At 43.0% G+C, this 20,032-nt stretch overlaps 1 protein-coding gene across 1 annotated transcript in view; it reads left to right on the top strand.

Moving 5' to 3' along the window:
* Window positions 1-20,032, top strand: part of PTPRT (protein tyrosine phosphatase receptor type T) — a 475,736-nt gene that overhangs the window by 446,977 nt on the left and 8,727 nt on the right. Inside the window, exons 23-30 of the mRNA XM_062008833.1 lie at window positions 6,522-6,598; window positions 7,384-7,420; window positions 8,733-8,830; window positions 10,569-10,685; window positions 11,987-12,141; window positions 14,604-14,739; window positions 15,724-15,873; window positions 19,197-19,370. Coding sequence (XP_061864817.1) covers window positions 6,522-6,598; window positions 7,384-7,420; window positions 8,733-8,830; window positions 10,569-10,685; window positions 11,987-12,141; window positions 14,604-14,739; window positions 15,724-15,873; window positions 19,197-19,370 — 944 coding nt within the window. The remainder of the gene's footprint in view (window positions 1-6,521; window positions 6,599-7,383; window positions 7,421-8,732; window positions 8,831-10,568; window positions 10,686-11,986; window positions 12,142-14,603; window positions 14,740-15,723; window positions 15,874-19,196; window positions 19,371-20,032) is intronic.

Here is a 20,032-nt window from a genome sequence, read left to right as displayed (position 1 = left end):
GGAGAATTAAAGAAACCCAACTTGGCCACAAAGATCTCTCACACAGAACTGCTCCTGTCTTTCTTCTAAGATTGGAAAGAAATGAGTCATGTAACAGATTTGGGGGAACATCATAGAACAACTCAGTGCAGGGACTCCATGGTAAAGATGGAGAAATCTGGAAGTGAAGATCAGAAGTTTGTGAGCCCTGGTCTGATCCCACTTCTGCTGTTGACTTTCTGCATTGCTTGTGAGCAGGTCACCAGTTCCATCAGTCTTTGTTTCTTGTGTGACAAAATGGAAGTCGTAGTACTGGAGTGTTAACAGTCAGCCTGAGAATTGTCTCCCTTAGCTTCATCTGCAAGATACCTCCAGAGGTTCAATTTACCTGCCTGGATGATTAGCTTAGGATAAATTAGTCTAAGATAAATGAATTGTGCAGCTAGAAGAACTGCACACTGGATTGAAGATGGCAGTGATGTGAGATGATGTAAGGAAGGAAACACGAAAGGCTCTTTGTTTCTCTGTGTTTGCTTTTTGAGGAAGCAGTTGACAGAATGTAAAAGTGGAGGTGAAGAGAGACAGGACTGTGAGCAATAACCATCATCTAATTTATGTTGAAGGCGGTCACAAAAAAAGTGTTAGACTCCAGGTGCAATGTGAGAAGAAATTAAGGAAGCAAAAGCAAGGAAGATAAATGGGGTATTACCTAAAAGGAAGGTGCTCTCAAAGATGAATTGTTGTCTAATGAAGAGTGATGTTAACCTCTTAGCTGTAAATATAAATACAGCAGCAATACAGATAGGAGGTGATGCACTTGAATAAGGGAATGCAAAATGTAGTGAAAGCTTGGGAAGGGGTATCTGCATGGTCAAAAACATCAGACAAACTCAGATCTGAGTGAGGGCTGTTGGGAAGGATTTCACGATGAAGTTGAGAGGATGGAAAGGCATAGATAAAACAAGTCAAAGTAGTGAAAGAGGGGAAGGAAGAGTGGAAGGCAAATAACAAAGTTGAGTGAGTTTTCTTCTCTTTAAATATCTGTCAGAACAAAGAGTTTGAGGAGGAGATAACAGCTCTTCTAAAAGACAGTAAGAATTTAGTAACATGCAATAAATAGTGGTAAACTGGAGTGAAATCCTTGCTTCCCTTTGAAGAGACTAGGGAGAAGGAAGGGAGGATGCCCAAGGAAGGAGCATATCATTCATCAGACCTCTTGTAAAACCATTGGGAAATCAGCAGTGGTGTCACAGGCTAAGAGCCAGACCCTACTGATGGGCAGCGTGGGGCAACTTGCCTGAGCACAAGCAATGACAGCATCCAGAACAGAGAACTTATAGCAGAGCTGAGAATAGCACTAGAGTAGTTCCCTCTGGGCAGATCACGAAAACAAATTGTGCTCAGTGGGTACAAACTGTGCAAAAGCCTGAGCAGAGATGGAGAGGTGGAAAATGATTACACCCTCAGCTGCTTTGTTGTACTGGATTGTAGACGCTGGTAAAACCCAGAGTATGCACTGATTGCTCCTAATGGTTTATCTGGTAAAAGGCTGCAGATGGCAATTAACACTATGTATTTAACCACAGTTGCCATTTCATCACTCCTGGAACAAGATAATCCCATGCCTTTTGGGGAGTGAATTGAAAAGTCAGGTTTTGATCTAAGTTTTGTAACTGTTTCAGAGACTTTTGTTAAAATGTGGGTTTGTAAGCTCTTGCAGTAAGTAGCGTTGCTCAGTGAATCACAGCAGATTAGATCTTGTCTTTATGGCCTTCTGGGTAATAGTGCACTTACAGGGCTGTTTTACTCAGCTCACTGCTCTCCCAGGGCTGTATTAACATCGTGCCTCTCTATGAAAACCTGGAGCTTACTGCCAGCCCCAACATCTGCTGTTACACTGGCAAACCAAAACTGCAGACGAGGCTAATCTGTTCGTGCAGAGGAGATGCAAGAGAGCTCGAAGCTTTAAACCCCAACTATTCAGGGGGTTAAACTATTCCTTTCAGTCTGCAACGCTGGTACGTGTTTTGGAGACAAGGAAAAGCTAGGGAGTGGATTTGGGGTCTGTATGGCCACAGAAGTCCACTGTTGAAGGTGGAGAGGTGTATTGTGGTTGCACACGTTTGCCATGGTGGAAGGAGCTGCCCCATTTGAACGTTTTGTTACGCTGACAACATCCATGAGCTTTGCTCCTGCACTTGGGGTCTAAAGGGCTGCCTACACAAAGACAGGTGTGGAGATGCAGGATTTTTCTTTCTGGGGCAAGGGTAGGTAGTGGATCCATTTTTGTGCTGAAGCAAAAGGATTTAAATTTGCTTTAGGGCCTAGATATTGAGACCTTCAAAGTGCATCAGCAAGCCGTTGTTAGGGGAGGGATGTTGAGCTTTTGTGGGTTGAGACGAATCCATTACATAGAAGAAAAAGCATCCAGAAGCTATATGGGACCTTTGGCTTCTATTTTGTTTATCCCTATTTTCTCAAAATTTAGAATCATTACATGTAAGAGTGAAAGCTCTCAGATGAGAGCCGAGGAAGGGAAGGCATCAGATTGTGTTTTGTTCTGACTTACAGGAGAGCACTTTCTTTCCTCTTCTTTTCTCCCTTTACTGTGCATAATACTGCAGGATGAGGCCAGCACTCACAAAGGGTGCTTGTACCAGTCCCATTTTAGTCACATCCTTCCATCTGCAGTGGAGCTTGACCATCTTCCCACTTAGGCTCCATGATTTTAAAGTCTTGTGATGGTCCATTAAAAACTCTGGAGTCGATGACAAAAGACAGTAGAGAAATTTGCTTCATCCTCTGACTACCAGAAGCTCTGAGCTGGGAGACTGTGAATTAATCAGAGAATTTTGTAGTGGAAGAGATGAGCAACAGAGAGATTAACAGAGCTTTCAACTGCAATGCAGGTTGAGTGCACCTCCTGGCCATGGACAGGGATAATGGATAAAAGAACCTCCCCACATGTCAGTACTGGGTTTAGAATAGAAGTCTTTTATATTCCAAGCATTTTTATTCCATTTTTATTCCATGGTTTCTTCTGCAGTACCTAAACCCTTGCTTCTCTGGGCAGTGTCCATGGTATGTGATCCTGAGAGGATGGGATAAATCAAACCTTGCTCTTACCCAGTTCTTCAGGCACAGTCCAGGATCAGTGGGGGTAGGAAGGGGAGGGCAGTGTGGACTGGAAATCATCCTTTCATACCAGAACTGGGTCAAATAACTTCAAAAGACATGTGTATTTCTCCGTGGAGGAGTGTGTGGGGAGCCCTGACAGCCAGTTTAGACTAGCTGTGTAATATTTAGATGGCGAAAGTTGTGTGAGATTAATCCAGTGCTGGTGTCAAAATGAGACGTGGAGAAATTGCAATGATGTTTCAAATGATCTCTAATGGGAATTTTGACAGGAGTTTGAAATGATAACGTTTCTGTGCTAAAATGGGAGCACAATGCTTTTCAGTGAAATTCTTGTCATTTCTGAAATGTTTTAAGACCAATTTTCAGTCCAAGTACTCTTCAGACAAATGTAGAGTTCTGCTAACTTACATAAGGTAGTAAACAGGGAGAAATAGGATCATTTGTACATTTGTTAAAGTATATTTCCATTTTTTGCAGTCCTGAATGTTACAGGGAGGCATTTTTTTACTTCAGCTTCTCTCTCCATTTTTAAAGTCTCTTAGCCATTTGTAACACACAGTGATATGGTCTCTGACAAATCCACAGAAGAGCTGAGCAGCACTTTCATTTCCATGTGCCAAATGTGTGGTCTCCTTGGCTGGTGTAGCCTGATGGATCGGCTGCACAATCAGAAATGAACTTTAACCATTGGGAGAAGGTATAATGAAGACATTTAATGTTCTTCAAATAGCCATTTAAAGCCTTTAAGGTTGTTGCTGCTAATAGCAGAGTATGTTGTATTGAGGTTTGCCTCTCTCCATTCGAAGTGTAAGCCAAACACTAAAGTTTGGGGGGAAAAGTGGGGATGTACAACTTATTTCATGAATTTTTATCTATCCTGAACTTACAAACAAGATTAAAGACAGCATTAAGACATCTTTAGTATTTTATGTGCTTACCATGTACACAGGTGGGGATTTTTTGCCCTGCTCTACTCCTCACGCTTACAGGAGAGATTAATCTCCCACGGGAATTCATCTCACTTCTGTAAGATATGCAATGAAATAGTTTGAATTCTGTCATCCTGAAGCAAAGTTCAGCCAAAAGTACTTTTTATTTGATCCCAAAATAGGATTGGACCTAAACCAGAACATCTCCTTTTCAAAAGAATATCATTTATTTCCTGTGATCATTTCTTTGCCCTTCGCTGATTTTCACAGACAGAATAACCATGTTTGGTTTAAAGGAAAAACAATTTCCAACAATGAACAACATTTTTTACAGCTATAGAGCATCTTTATCCATAATTGTCTTAAATGCATAGACCTCTTCTGCAGCCTGCTTTTGAAGTCTTTCACATTTAGCTCCCTCCAGAGGTGTTCAACTTAGATTTTCAACTTAAGCTTTGGCTTTTTAAGCCACTCTTAATTTTGGGGTTTGACTCTATTAAATGAAGAGAGACAAGTTCATCCTTGAGGTGTATAGAGAACGCTTCAGCTGCACACTATGCACAGACAGTGTCTGTCCACCTTCAAAAAATCCACCTGAAATCCTTTTGACCTGCCATTTAGGGTCATTTTTTTGTCTCATCACTTTTTGGTTGTATTGTTCCATTACATTAAGGCTTCCATAATGTTGTGATGTTGTGGCATCACAAGAGGAATTTGTAAACATTCCCTTCCCAACCATTAGCTCTGGGAGGTTTTTTCCTTTGCTTTTGTTCTGTGTGATTCTTACCTAGTTTAGTTTGCTGCCTTGAATTGCAAGTGTAAAATTGTCTGCTGGAGATCTTGTGTATTTTGTTTAGGTGTCCAATTTAATCATCTCTTTGTCTGTCTTTGTGAATTGTTCTAAGTATAAATCCTTTTGTTGTCTATAGAACCACATGACTTACTGCAACTCCTAGTGCAGTTCCCTTGAGTACAGGTAATTGTTTAAAGTTGGGAACAACATCAGCACTCTGAGAAACAGTCCTTCCACTGCTCCTACAAAGGTTCTGTTTGTTAATACAAATGTAGCAAAGCTTTTGATGGATTCACCTCTGTAACCTTTTTTGAATGGCAATATGGGAACTGATAAATACAGCAATGTAGCTGTGATTTTGGGCTGTGAAAATCTCACCCAGAGCATGAGCAGAGTATGAGAATCATTCCCTTACATAACCAAATGAATATTTAATATATAGCCAAATCTTATTTTTCAGGACTGCATGCACATGTCTTCACAATGATTATCTGATTCTACATTAATTAAACGATGACTAAAACACCTCCTGACTGAATTACTGCAGAATCACACCTCATATTTTTGTGTTTCATTGCTGTGATTCTTTTCATTGAATGTAAATCACACTTAGGCCCACGTTTTCCAGAGCACTTCTAAACCTTTCCTGACTGAGAGCTACAGTCTGGGCAACTGGTAGAGAGAGAATCATCTTAATGGACTCGGTATTATACCACTTCAAAAAATGCTTTAAAAATGAGCCCAGCATGGCCAGCAGTGACCTCTGTAACCCAGGAGCCTTTGCCAAGCAACTGGACATTAGATAGCAGTTGCACAATTCATTGCATACCAGTGCTGGGGTTGCCAGACCAAATCAGCTCAAGGGCCCCGTTTGCAGAGTATCTCCTGTGACAGAGCCCAGCACCAGCTGTTCCAGAGAAAGATCAAAATATTTCCTTGGTGGGATATCATGACATAATCTGCCTGTGGGGAGAATCTGTTCCTTTCTGTGTCTGAACTGTAGAGCATGCTGGGAGATGAAAAGATTGATATCTGTCATTTTATTTCCTTATCTAAAGTAGCTTTGAATGTCCTCAGAAGCATGAACATTTCTAATTTGTTATTGATTTGGTTTTTTAACACTGCTGTGATGCCATTTTGCTGCCCTGAGTTCCATGGATTGAGTAAGGGAACGTTACTCTGATTTCCTTTACTGTTTCGGGTTTCTGGGTTGCCTCGTTTCTCATTTGCCATTTTACCCTCCTTAATCTGTTATACCTCTGTCATGACCTCTTTATTTTTATCCTGATCTTGATAGTTTTAGTTCTTGCCTCAGTTTCCCTAGATCACATGCAGCCAGGGAGGATGTTACTTCCAAGCATGAAGATTGCTTTCGGCATGGAGACACGTCCTGCACAGATCAGTCCCGAGACCCCCAAACCAAGCAACGTTTGTGGTCTGTCTAAAAGCTCTGTGGCACCAGTGAGTTCAATGAACACAGAGTAGGAGTGAACACTAAGCTAAACATTATAGCTTAAACACAAAAGGAAGGGCTTGTAGGAACAGGAATACCTGTGATATTCTTTCCTTCTTTATTACTGTGAGTATTCAGTTACCCACTTGCAGGAATCATCACCTAGAAACAAAACACTTGGAAACTGCTCTTTATCGTTACTGTCACTTTTTTTCTTTCCTTCTTTCAGATGATCATTCAAGAGTGAGATTGCAGCTGCTGGATGGAGACCCTCACTCTGACTACATAAACGCCAATTACATAGACGTAAGGCTCCTGGACATTCCCACTATGACAAATGACAAGTCTGCTGATGGATTTGGTGCATCTGGCATAGGGACAGACTGTTGATCTGATAGGAACGACAGCTGAATGCTACACAAACATCATGTTGTGACAGGGAGAAGGTTCTCAGTCTCCAGTTTATTCTGTCTGACCAATCTGGACAGATGGAGATTTCCCATGTTTGACAGATCCACCAACATAAGTGGAATGTGGCCTAAATGACGCATATGGGAATCAGTATCAGCCCCTCATAAGAGCCTTAGCAGATATCTGAGACTTACCAACTTCTTAGGAAGTTGCAGTGCAGGAGGTTGACTTTTCTAGTGCTATAAAATAGCATTCAAAAAGCAACCTTCCTCATATGCACAGAATGATCAAATGGACACGTGTTTCTTGTGTGTCCCCCCCTAAATCTTCAGAGGAGTTTCTTTAGGGGATGAAGAAATACACCTAGTTTTTCGAACGAGAAGGAGCAGCTTTTCAGAGTTGCCCACAGGTTAGACACAGGACTTGTGTTTCCTCAAGGAAAGCTGCCCCATTCCCATTTGCTCTTTAGCAGAATGAGATCTGATTATTCAGCCTGAGCAAGATGCCAACACTTAAAATCTTGGAGGGCAACCTAGATGCCATCTTCACTCACTTGATAACCAGTGTTAGTACACTGTTAAGAGTGTAGCAGTTATTGGCACCTGGAAAGTATAAATTACATGATGTGCTTTGACTGAACTGGGATCTCACAGACCTTCCCATATCCCTTTTTTTTCCAGGGATACCACAGGCCTCGCCATTACATTGCAACTCAAGGCAAGTTCATTCCTGTATGTCTAAATATTTGCAAACCTGATGCTGTTTTAAACTGTTGTAAAAGCTATTTGTAGGGTGACTTCTTTTGGGCAACTGAAAATGTGATATAGGGGCACAAAAGGGAAGGATATAGAATGTTGCAAGATTTTTAAGGCACTCACATGCAAAGCTTCAGCTACAGGAATAAAAAATGCGACAGATTTAGAGGTGGCAGTGCAATCTATAACATGTCCTTTGTGCATGAAGTATGGAATTAGAACTCAAAAGGGCTTTATGGATCTTGGGTTTACCTTCTGGAGGGAAATTGCTTGGGGAGGGCCCTAGGAATAAGCCTGTGACTGATGTAAACTTTTGGTTATTGGGAACTAGTAGAAAATGCATCTGAACACAACCTTCTATAAAGTTAGTTGATGAGTAGTGGGGAGAAAAAAGAAAAACCCCAAAGAATTCAATACTGAGGGCTATCCATGTTAGATGACAAACCTCCCTAATCCTGTTCTTTACAATAGGATGCTGTTTTCCTGCATCACTGGCCACATTTATGCCATGACCACTCCCTCTATCGTTATCCAGCATCATTTTTCTGCATTTCTTACCTGCAAATGTGATGTTCACAGAAATGACTCTGTTCTCAAATTCTGTGTTATGACTTCATTCCTGACTTGTTGCAATCGAAAGATTAAAGACACATACTAGAATAAAACTGGAATTTGAGGATATATAGCTATAGGGAATGCAGCTAGGCAGAAAGCATGGAGGATGGAGTATGGGCAGAGAGGGCGAAGGGACTGTGGGGGCATTTTGCCTACAAGTGTAGAAGAGAGGAAGGAAACAAAGTCAGAGAGAGACTCTCATCTTGTAAAGTTTTTCTAGAAGATGTTTAGTTTCTGCATGTTTCCCTCCTCCTTCAAAATGAATAAATACTGAAGTGTGAAATGGAGGAATTCTAGTGCTGCATCAGGTAGAAATGTCAATCCAGCCTTAACTACAGAATCACTATAGGGTGCACCCATGTCCCATCACTTACACCTGATTACCTACTGAAACTATCTCCACTATTTACAATACAGACCTCACCTCTCTTCCCAGAGTACTAGAACCTTAAATACCCCCTGCAAGGAAGGATGAGACATCTGATCCCTCAAACAGCTCCAGGTTGTTGATGTCTGTAACTCTGAATCACAGAGGGATGCTGTCAAATGGAGAGTAGGATCCTGTGGGAGCAGGGCAGTGTCTGGGAAACAGCTGAAAAGGGTTGCTGGCATTTGAGACACTCTCTTAAGATGTCCTTCTGTCTTTTCTCCTGCCCCAGGGCCGATGCAAGAGACAGTGAAGGATTTCTGGAGAATGATTTGGCAAGAAAACTCTGCAAGTGTTGTCATGGTCACCAATTTGGTGGAAGTGGGCAGGGTAAGGGTGCCACTATCCCAGCTTACAAAGCAGAACCAGCACTGGTATAACACGGTGCTGCTCTTCAGGCAAGCTCAGCAAGTGAAATGCTGTAGCAAAAGAATGAGTTAAGCCATCCTGGCTTTTTGTCTAAAATGCTAGATTTGGTAATATTTAGCTGCTTCCCTTTTGCACTAATAAGGGTCATGTTCCTGGTGTAAGTCTCAGCTTTAGCAGAGTTATATACGTTTCTGCTAGCTGAGAAGCTGTCTCCTTTTTCAGTGCAGAAGGCAAAATATGCTTTTGTAATAACTATTCTTTATCTTTACAATTTGAATACTTCTCTACCCACAAAAGTCTGGAGGAGTGAGAATGTGCAACTGGTATTCAGACTATTAAAAGAGCTCTTTAAATGGCAGTTGAAAGCCTGGAGTTCCCAGCCGCTTCAGAAGATCTCTATTCTATAGGGGTATGAGATCATGCACAGCTGGATCCTGGGGCCACCCAGCAGCGTTGGCCTCCTCAACACCCACCCCTTCACTCTCCTGGGCTCAGATGAACCAGAAGTCCCTCTGTCAGCACCAAAGCCCATGGTGGGAGCAGATGTTGATAACTCAAAAGGTGTAGGCTAGACTTCAGGGAACAAGAAAAAGAAGTGTCTGGGTTATCTTTCCCCAGCATATTCTTCCCAGTCCTGCTAGTCTGGTTTAGAGACATTCTCAGAAAGAAGCTGGAGCTCTTAAAAATCTTTGTCCTGATGTTTATTGCCTGCCATTGCTTTGGTACTAAGAAAAATGTAAATGATCGTTTACTCACAGCCATTAGTAATTCAGCTGCTTTGTATTTGATTTCCTTTAGATCTCATGGTTGAATGCCAGCTGCTTCTGTTCACTTATTGTTATTTATTCTTTTTTACCTTCTACTGACACTTCAGTTTGAAATAAATGCCTCTGTAAAAAGGAAAAACAACAAAACCCAACAAAACTACATTAATCATATTTAATATTTATAAAACCCCTGTGACTGGAACTGGAACATGAAACCTACTTTGCAGTACTTGCTTCAGCTTTTAGGTGCTGTACCACATTTTCATGCTAGAGCATTTAATAATTTGATGATCTTTCTTAGCCTAAATATCCCCTTCTAGAGCTTCAGAGCCTTAGCTTTGATTTCTACTATCAGTTTTGCATGTGGCTTCTAGAAGTGGCTGAGCATGTTTATGTGATCAGGAGATTTCTTTCTTGAGCCTTAGCTGAGCTCCGTCACAGCTGGTAAAACTTGTGTCCACATCTGATAAGGAAAGCTTAGAGTCAAACAAATGTAACAAGTATCTCACAATCCCTAAGAACTGAAATTCTTTGGCTAAACAGAGCTCAGAATTGCAGTAGCAAGAGCAAGAGCTTAGGTTTTTCTCAAAGGGGGTGGTGGTAGAGACTCCAAGGTGTCCTGAAAACCTCATCCATGGTCCGGCCATGTATGGAAATTTAAGGAAGACTGTACTAAGGAGAGGAGCTAAGTGCATCCTTTTCATTTATATTCCCAACAGAGGAAACTGGGAAAAAAAAACCCCTTTCCCTGTGGCTTCTATATATGGTAAAGGAATTTTGGTCTAATTTATACAGTCAATTTTGACAAGGTCTGTACATCAGAAGCAAGCCCAATTTGCATTGGCTTCAGCTTGAAAGTATAGTAAAATGTAGGTCAGCTGTGACTCAACTTTGAGCTAGTTCTTCTCAATATTTTCCTCTTTCCCCTCCAGGTGAAGTGTGTTCGGTACTGGCCAGATGACACAGAGGTCTATGGAGATATTAAGGTCACGTTAATCGAGACAGAACCGTTGGCAGAGTATGTCATCCGCACATTTACTGTACAAAAGGTAAGGAAATCTTCAGACAGCTGAAACTTTGATGTAACAATTTGTTTTCAGAAATGTAAGCTCTGGGAAACATATCCAAAATTCTCCTGAAGACAGGAGCTGTTACTGTTTGGACAGGTTTCACTTCAGAAACCTACATTTTTTTGACAGAGATTCCAATTTTGGACAAATGATTTTACATGAACATCTTGATGTAGCCACAAAAGCAGAATCCACAGTGCATAAAGTTTAAATGCATCCAAAAGCCAGTAGGTAGTTGATATGCCAGGAATAATAACTGTCATGTTTCACAGTGGCAAATTACAGATGAAAGAAGGTATCACTTAAACTGGATGCCGAGTGGGGTACTCTTCCAATAGAGAAATACAATCAAGGCAAGAGTATAAAAATTATCTCAGAATCGTCAGGATTTGGAAGGTTTTTGTTACTTTTGTAATTAGCAATTGCAAATTCTAAGTGTCACAGTACTGCAGGTCTGTCCAAATCACTCTCCAAACACTCAGTAAGTGGCCTTGAAGCTTTTTAAAAATTCCTGCTAAATGAACTTCAGCCACACTCAAAATATTTTGCCCATTTTCTAATACGTCAGCTCCATGTTTTGTCAAATCAGTGAAAAATGTGATAAGAAATGCTTCTGCCAAAATCTGATGGGTTAGAGAACCTGCTGCTGGGTTTCACCTACGTTTCCTGGAGCATAAAATGTCACAGATAACTTCTGTGTTACCCTTTGCAGGGCAAATACAAGTGGTGTTAATTTCCATGTACCTGGTATCACCAGAAAAGCCAAGTGATGCATCTGGGTACCAGTTTCTGCCCTTTTCACCACCAGCTGCAATTTCATAACTGAGATTTTTTGGCAGGAGATAACAGAAAATCTACCATTGCCTGGGACTTGCCCACTCCCTAGGTGTTCCCCAGGCTTCAATGCTTCAAAAAGGATTTAGGAATGACTTCTTGGTGATTTATGGCAATGACACCAAAGGAGGCTGGATAAACTCAGCCGTGGTATTCTGGGGCTGAAGTCACACTTTAAAGTTCCTCATCAGCTGTGTTTGAAGACCATGGCTTGAATTGAGATCTGGCACTCACCTTGATGACCCTCAGTTGTGTGTTAACCACTTTCTCTGTACTTGGGGTTCAGCTTGAAATGTCTCAGAGTGAGACGCGGCGCCGGACACGTCCTCGCATGTAGTGAGAGACAGATGCTTGTTCAGCTCTCTGCTTGAGGGAGAGGAGTAGTGATCAGAATATGCTGGCTGCAGCCTGATGGGAGAAAAATAGAGGCTGTGTTGTCTCCTCAGAAAGGCTACCATGAGATCCGAGAGATTCGGCAGTTCCACTTCACCAGCTGGCCGGACCACGGGGTTCCTTGCTACGCCACGGGCCTCCTGGGCTTTGTTCGACAAGTGAAGTTTCTCAATCCCCCCGAAGCAGGACCCATCGTTGTGCACTGCAGGTATGCAAACTCTTTGTCCAAGCCTCTCCTCTGACAGGTTGTTTTGCCAGCTGTGGGGGGTTTTTTTTCCCCCTTTTTTTTCTTCTCATCTGGCAACGATCAGCTCTGTCTTGTTTCTTTATAATTAGTAGGCCTCACCAGGAGATAAAGTGGAATTTGGGTTTGTTTTCTAAAGTGGCAGCTCTGGAGCTTAGCTGGCATGAATTGGAGATGATATAAGTAGGTCAGAGAGGGCCATTCAAATGTAGAAGACTCTCTGGTGGCCTACAGCTCACTTAGATGCTCATAGCAGAGCTGGCAATATAGTAAATATCTGGGACAGCCATTCCAGTCATTATCTACAACAAACCTCACGTGGCAGAAGGGGCAATGCCTACAAAAAGATGTGATTTTAAAGCAACTTTGCTATTCTTGTACCCTCATGCACTGGGGTTCAGCTTTGTACCAGCATCAATAGTCTTATCTGAAACGTCCGTCTGTCCTCCTGTGCCAACCCTTGTGCATCTTGGCCTCCTCAAAGCCCAGGAGCTGGAATGAGGATGTCAAGCTGAAAGCCTGCCCAGTGCCTTCTAGCTTGTAAATAAAAGGAAGATGCCTGAGGAAACCTGGCTGCTTGGCTTACAGCTGCGAAAATTCAGCCTGTTGAATCACGTGCTTGCCAACTCCCAGGCTGCTGCTGTTGCTGGTGAGGGCTCTTGTGCACTCTGTTCTTCCAACTCCACTTAAAGCCCTGCTGTGCAAGGCTCTATATGAATATGCAGGAGAGTGTCCCTGTCGTGAAGAGCTAGCAGTGTGAGGCGTGATCGGGCACGCTGCTGGTGTTGGGAGGGCACATGCACAGAGGCTGGCATCAGAGCTCGGTGACTGTGAATGTAAGACAAGACTGCTACAAAAACAGAGGTTGGGTTTGTAGCAGCTGCATCTGCAGTGCTCAGGCCACAGCTCAGGGCACGTGTTCCGTAAAGGAGACGTGGCTGTAGCACAAGGCTACAAGCAGAGCTGGCTAAAGCAAAATCTCACCCCTAATCAATCCACAGGCAATTTTCTCTAGTGCCATACTATGTGATCCAGGAGAGAGAGAGACTACATCCCACAGCTGCTTTAAAAAGGAAAATCAATTCAAACTTACCTTTTTGAAACAGTTTTGGATTGGGGAGGTGTTTTGTTGGGGTTTTTTAGCAAGCAGTGAGTTGTTATTATAATAGAATACAGCTAAACCTGAGGAGCTGGCAGAAGGGAATTCATTCACAGCTCAGGGCCTGAATTTACCATCTTGGTGCCATGACATGGATCTGGCCCTGGAAGGAGTCTGAACTTGATTCATTGTCACCAAGAAGATATTTCACCAAGGAGAAATGTTTCATCCTTTGCATTTTAATGAATAAATGCCATTTCCTTTCTGTTATTTATCTGCTTTTGAATTTTAATGACTTGCTTTAAGTGGTAATTACCAAATTCTCCCTACCAATGCCTGGCTGGATAATACCAGGGTTCAATATTTATGAAGTGCCAGGATCCTCTAAATATAGAAATGTTATAACTATTTGTTAAAATTCTGAAAAGCTGAGAGATGAAGGGAGAGGAAATGCCACTTATTCATTAAAATTCTGCAAATGAAAAATATCTTCTCTCTATTCAGCAGTTGATTAATCTGGTCCATTAATTTATGGTCATTCATATCTCCTCGCTTTCGGCTCCACTGGAGTTTTCACGCTGCTGAAGTTTCCCTCATTTGAGCTGAGTTTCCCTTCTTCCGTCGGAGTAATGTGAAGAGACGTTCTCCCCTCTCTATCCTTCACACCTAAACAGCTTGGATGATTTCCCAGGAGGGAAGGAGGACACAATGACAACACAGTTTTGCAGGAGATGGTCTAATTCTCACAAGCAGCAGGGAGCTCGAAACTCAAGGTTTTCAGTAGCCTCGAGCTCCTTTCTCTGTATTTTTACAATCCTCATCTTGAAATCACCCTCCTCATGACCCAAACTCCTCCAGATTAAAAAAGGAAAAGAAGTGTTTGAGGTGGAGGACTTGAGCCTCTTTCATCATGCCCACTTGAGTAAATGTTGCATGCCTTTTAAGGAGCCCTGTGGAAGATTCCTGGGCTTGTGTCTGTTTGCAGCCCCCAGGTCCCGTGTGATGAGAGGCATGCAGCTGAACCCACCTCTGACATCTGAACCGTTCTCTTCGTAGAGTCATTGCTTTGTTGTTGATGTTCAAGAACCACAAAGCCTTTTTTCCTGCTACCTGGGTCCATTTCCCATTCAAGAAATATCATTTCACCTCATTCTTTTAAATCCCAAGGTAATTTAGCTACACACAAAAATCAGCCCAAGGGGGAGAGGGGAGCAGCTTCCAAGAGAAGACGGCTGTGTCTGTGATATAGTCATTTTCTCCTCTGTCTCATCCTTCCTGCCCCTCCACTGTCCCTTCATCATGCATTGTTTTTCACCTTTCTCTCCAGTGCTGGGGCCGGGAGAACAGGGTGTTTCATTGCCATCGACATCATGCTTGACATGGCAGAGAACGAAGGCGTGGTGGATATATTCAACTGCGTGCGAGAGCTGCGGTCCCAGAGGGTCAATCTGGTGCAGACAGAGGTGAGTGCCAACAGGTCTTCTCTTACAATGCCCTGCTTTTCTGTCAGCTTCTCTGCTCAACAGGAGCCTAGCAATTCATTAAGTCAATGCTTGCTTCCTCTGTGATGTGATTATACAAAACTTTCAGTAGCTGAACATGACCAGATATGCACCGAATCACATTTGCTGGCAGCTACTCAGGGCCTCCAAGACAGGAGGGCAAACCTTGACGTTTAGCTCTGAGCATTGCTGATTAATTTTATTCCCACAATGGAGGGGGAAAAAAAAGCTGGTTCCTGAATCCTATCATGACTCATTCATAGCTGTGCTGCAGACTTGAACAGTACCTGGTTTATATCAAGTGCAAGCTAAACAAATGGAACATCCTTGATTCAAGCTTTGGGTGCTGATTAAGCAAGCTGCTCCATCATGTAGCATCTAGCAGCTTCATAGCAGCTTCATAAACATCTATGGAAGCATTATCCTGCTCCACACGTTTCTCCTGTGTGCTTCAATTCCTTCACTCCCTGAGGGAGAGGACAATAGCCTGGAACAGAGTAGAGCTTTTAACTTTACTGGACTTATCACATTTAGTTCAGGGAAAGAACTTTACCCAAAATAGTCTGGAAGTTTTGAAGAGGTAGATGGAGCAGAGCTGTTAGTACAATTGATGTTATTGTAGGTCCAAAGCACAATCCACTCCTGACCATTGCCTCGTGCTTGTGAGTAGAAAAGCTTTGCTACTCCTTTTTTGTCCAAGGACTCCTAAGAGTGGTGACTTCCCGTTTTACTTGTACATTTGAAATGAATACACGAGACCTCACATTCAATGATGGATGAAATATGCTCACAAAGCTGTCACACAACACACTGTGTAGTTTGTTTCCACATGAAATGGAGCCAAATATGCATATTGGGTATGATTTAAGAGAACACAACAACATGGTATTTCATGAACTGTGTTAAAAAATATGATTTTAATATCTTCCCTCCTCCTCTGTGCAGGAGCAGTATGTGTTTGTCCATGATGCCATTTTGGAGGCATGTCTCTGCGGCAACACGGCCATTCCAGTCTGTGAGTTCAGATCCATATATTACAACATCAGCAGACTAGATCCACAGACCAATTCCAGCCAGATAAAAGATGAGTTTCAGGTAATTTCATGTGTCTCAGTCGTTGCAGTTGGTGTATTGAAGGTGTTTAATCAATATCTGTGGGTTGTTTTATGATTTCCAACAGAGCAGAGAAAGGGGACACTGAGCCAAGGTCTGATTTCAGATGATTTTTGTTGTTTTGCTAGTGGATCAAGCAGAGGTTTGTTTTTGAGTGTGGACTTTTCAGCCTTCAGCAAGGGAAAAAAATCCCCATCACTTCAGTAGAGCAAGGGTACTAATTTTCACAGATAACGTTGTGCTCCTCATGTAAACAAATATTCTGTTGTTCATTTTCTCCTGTAATTTATGCAGGAACATTTATGCCTCAAGGTCTTTTATTATCTGTTCTCATGGCTCATATGCTGCTTTCAAGCCTTGACAATCAGCTTGTTGACGTCTTCCATACAACAGGAGAAAGTGAGCTCAGTGAGCATCACTTTTTCTGTTACTTGTTTTCAATGAGCTGAATCCCTCAGTTCACTGTGGATGTTTTGCCAGGTACCTGGTGGTTAGAACTGGAGTGATGTGTAGTAAAAATCCCCAGATGTTGATGTAGTAATGGGGTAAGTAGTGGAGAACACCATTTGCAATCACCATTGGTCGTCTCACACCTGGGACACACCAGCCATGAGCTTGAGGCAATTGTACCCAGCAGGACAGTGAGCTGAGCTTTCCAGTCTTATTCCCCATGAGAAACATGATGTTGTGGGAAATCAGGGCAAGATGAATTAGATGGGGAAAAAGAGAGAGAGCTCTGCTGTTTGTTAAAAGACCACTCTTCTTGGTCAGCAGTACAGAGGTGGAGTTTCCCTGAAATGTAGGAAATGGCCATCCCCTTTCTCAGCAAAGTATCTTTCCTCTGCCCTCGTGAGACCACATCTGGAATACTGTGTCCAGTTCTGGGCCCCTCAGTTCCAGAAGGACAGGGAGCTCCTGGAGAGAGTTCAGTGCAGGGCCACAGAGATGATGGAGTGGAGCATCTCCCTTCTGATGAAAGGCTGAGGGAGCTGGGGCTCTGCAGCTTGGAGGAGCCTGAGGGGTGACCTCATTCATATCACAAATCCATCAAGGGTGGGTGTGAGGAGGCTGGAGCCAGGCTGTGCTCAGTGGTGGCCAATGATAGGACAAGGGGCAACGGGCACAAGCTGGAACAGAGGAGGTTCCAAAGAAATATAAAGGAAGAATTTGTTCCCTGTTGAGGTGAGGGAGCACTGGCAGGGGCTGCCCAGATGGGCTGTGGAGGCTCCTTCTCTGGAGACATTCCAACCCAGCTGGATGAGTTCCTGTGTGCCCTGCTCTAGGTGGTGCTGCTCTGGCAGGGGGGTTGCACTGGATGAACTCTAAAGGTCCCTTCCAGCCCTTCAGATTCTGTGATTCTGTGAGCCTCAGCCTGAGTCAGATGCTGCTGTTCCTCCCTCTCTAAGCCAAGGGGAGAATGTGTGGTTTATTTATCTGAAACCTTACCACGGAATAATTAGGGCTGGTGTAGTGAGGTAAACCATGTGGATCCCAACTGATGACAGTTCAATTAAAAACAGATCTAGTTTTATCAAGTGATATCAGATCTGTAAAAGCCCTTCTGGTTCTGGCTGCTTGATATGAAGGAGCCAAAGCCTGACTTCATCAAATGCTGTTATGCTACTAAAAAAACAACTCACCACTTGCTGCAGGCCTTTTTTGTCATGATATGAGACGACATTTGTCGCCTCTGTGCTTGTTCTTTGGAGCTGCCAGGGGCTGGCAACTCCTTTGGGAAGGAAACACTCCAGTGTACTTTGCATAAGAGGTTCGTTCCCTGTCTAGTTTTAGAATCTATTTTTACAGGATTTTTGGCTCAGAGCGTTCTTCAACCCTAATTGTCTGGATTTAATGCAAAAGATGGTCTCTTTTGCTACAGTCTTCATGAACCAGTTGATCTAACTGTAGATCTGTTGGTGCAATTTGTATTATTTTAGGCCCCACTGGCCCTCAGGTAAGGCTGGATGCATTTTTCATGGCCTATGTGTTGTCTGAACATGTAAAGGCTCCTTTTGGAGAGTTTGTGAGTACGTACAAAAACAAGAGAGAGAGGGGAAGGACAAAAAATAGACATGAGTAGATCACTACCAAGTCACCTGCCTAATTATCTTCACAGTCAGAGACCTGAGATTTCATGTTACTTCCCCAGCCAGACTACCTGCTCTTCATCTCTAGACAAAGGGGCTTTTATGTAGAACCTGCATAATTTAGAGCAGCTATGGTGTTTAAAATTTTATACTTTGACACATTCCTTTATCTTGGATTGTTTGACCTGCCTCTCTTCTCCATTTGTAACCTCTCCACGGCAGAAGTCAAGCTCTTTGTAGGACTTTTTGTGTTCCTCTGATGGCTGCAAAGGAGTTCACTGTATGACTGCATGGGCTTTGCTCAGAAAGAGGACACATACCAAGTAGAATGATATTAACCACTGATTTGCCACAAATCAAGCCAGAGTGTTCAGACACGTTCGTTTTGAGTCGCTCTTTTTGATCCCTGATGACCAACTTGAACTGGTTTGTCGGGAAACCTCTGCAATAGGTAACAGAAAAGAAAATGAGATTTGAAGAAAAACAGTCTGTCAAGGAGTGGGAAAGGTGGATAATGATAAAAGACTGAGAGCAAGACCTCAGAGATAAGGTATGGGTATGTAAGTGAGGCATCCTACGTGTCACTCCAAAAGAAGAGTAGTGTTCTGTATTGATTGACTTTCCTATCAAAAAAAAACCAATCAACCCACACACCATAACACTTTCTGTTAGGTTTTCTATACATTGTTAAGACAAATACTTGACTGTACTGCTAGAGGATTTGAACCCAGTGTGACCTGCTGGGTGAGCCAGGTCAGTACTGAAGGCACTTCTGCACGTGATGCGTTTGGAGAGGGAGAAGGCTGTGTGGTTCCACTCCAGGTAGAAATACAGGAAGATTTCACTTTGTGACCAGGTCAAAGCTGCAACTTGTACCTTTGTCAGCTGTTTCCAACCTCTAGGTGAAAGAAGAAATGTTACCTAACTGCTGTGGGCTTTTGGAGCTGGAAAATGCCACTAGGTCTGTAGCGCTCTCAGCTTATGCTGGGGGTGGAGGGTGTTGGGAGGAGCACCTCAGGATGTGCAGAATGCAATGTATGTTATAACAGCAAGCAGCTTCTCAGTGCTCCTTCCTTTTCATTCGCTGGGATTCCAAAGGTCTGCTAGTCTAAATACCTTTAAAATAAATGCATTGTGCAGATGGCCTCCTTGGAAGTCAATGCAAAGACACTCAGCCTGCTTCTGTCTGTCTTTCCCTTTTCCCCTCCCCTTTCCCAGACTCTCAATATTGTGACCCCACGTGTTCGGCCAGAAGATTGCAGCATCGGTCTTTTGCCAAGGAACCACGACAAGAACCGCTGCATGGATGTGCTGCCCCTGGACCGGTGCCTGCCTTTCCTCATCTCCGTGGATGGCGAATCCAGTAACTACATCAATGCTGCACTCATGGATGTAAGCATCACTGATCCCAGCCTGCATCGAGTTGATGCTTGTCTTCCCAAGTTTATTTTTATCTTTTCTGGGAGAAAAGGATCCAAAGCAAAAAAAAACCCAAAACAAAACCCTTTTGGACCTGTGGCTTCTGGATCTGACGTCTCCAAACCTGGCAGAGGGACACAAATTTAGTTTCCTTCACAGAAACGTGTTGCCTGGGCTGTGATTATCACACAACACTGTGCTACTTTCGCCTCACATCAGGGGAAAAGTTTGGGCAAAGAAGTTCATGAGCATGCATTCTGAGGTTGTATCATAGAAAGGCAGATGGACAACAAAGTGGTGGCACAACTCTGCCCATACATTGGTTGTCGTGTAAGTTGGAAGAGGAATATTTGCCAGGTGGGATCTTTGAAGGTAATAGTTTTCATTGTGGAGCAAGTGATTCATTTGAGCTTTTGCAGTTAATGTGGGAGTAAAGGGATCAGATGTGCAAAATACTTGAAGGCTGAAGGAGAAGGGTTAAGCTGAGGTAAATCTGTGAGGAGGCATTTCCCCTTGCTTTGTTTCTGCACTAGAATCTCACAGCACAGGACATTTGTACAGAGTGACTTATGTTGATGGGGTTTTTTGCTAAGGTGCATAACTGCCTTTGGACAGGGATGTTTTTAAAGCCACTA

Source organism: Colius striatus, chromosome 16, assembly GCF_028858725.1.
Source record: "Colius striatus isolate bColStr4 chromosome 16, bColStr4.1.hap1, whole genome shotgun sequence".
In the NCBI taxonomy this organism is placed as follows: Eukaryota; Metazoa; Chordata; class Aves; order Coliiformes; family Coliidae; genus Colius; species Colius striatus.
Note: the sequence above shows the minus strand (reverse complement) of the source record. Positions and strands in the feature narration are given on the sequence as shown.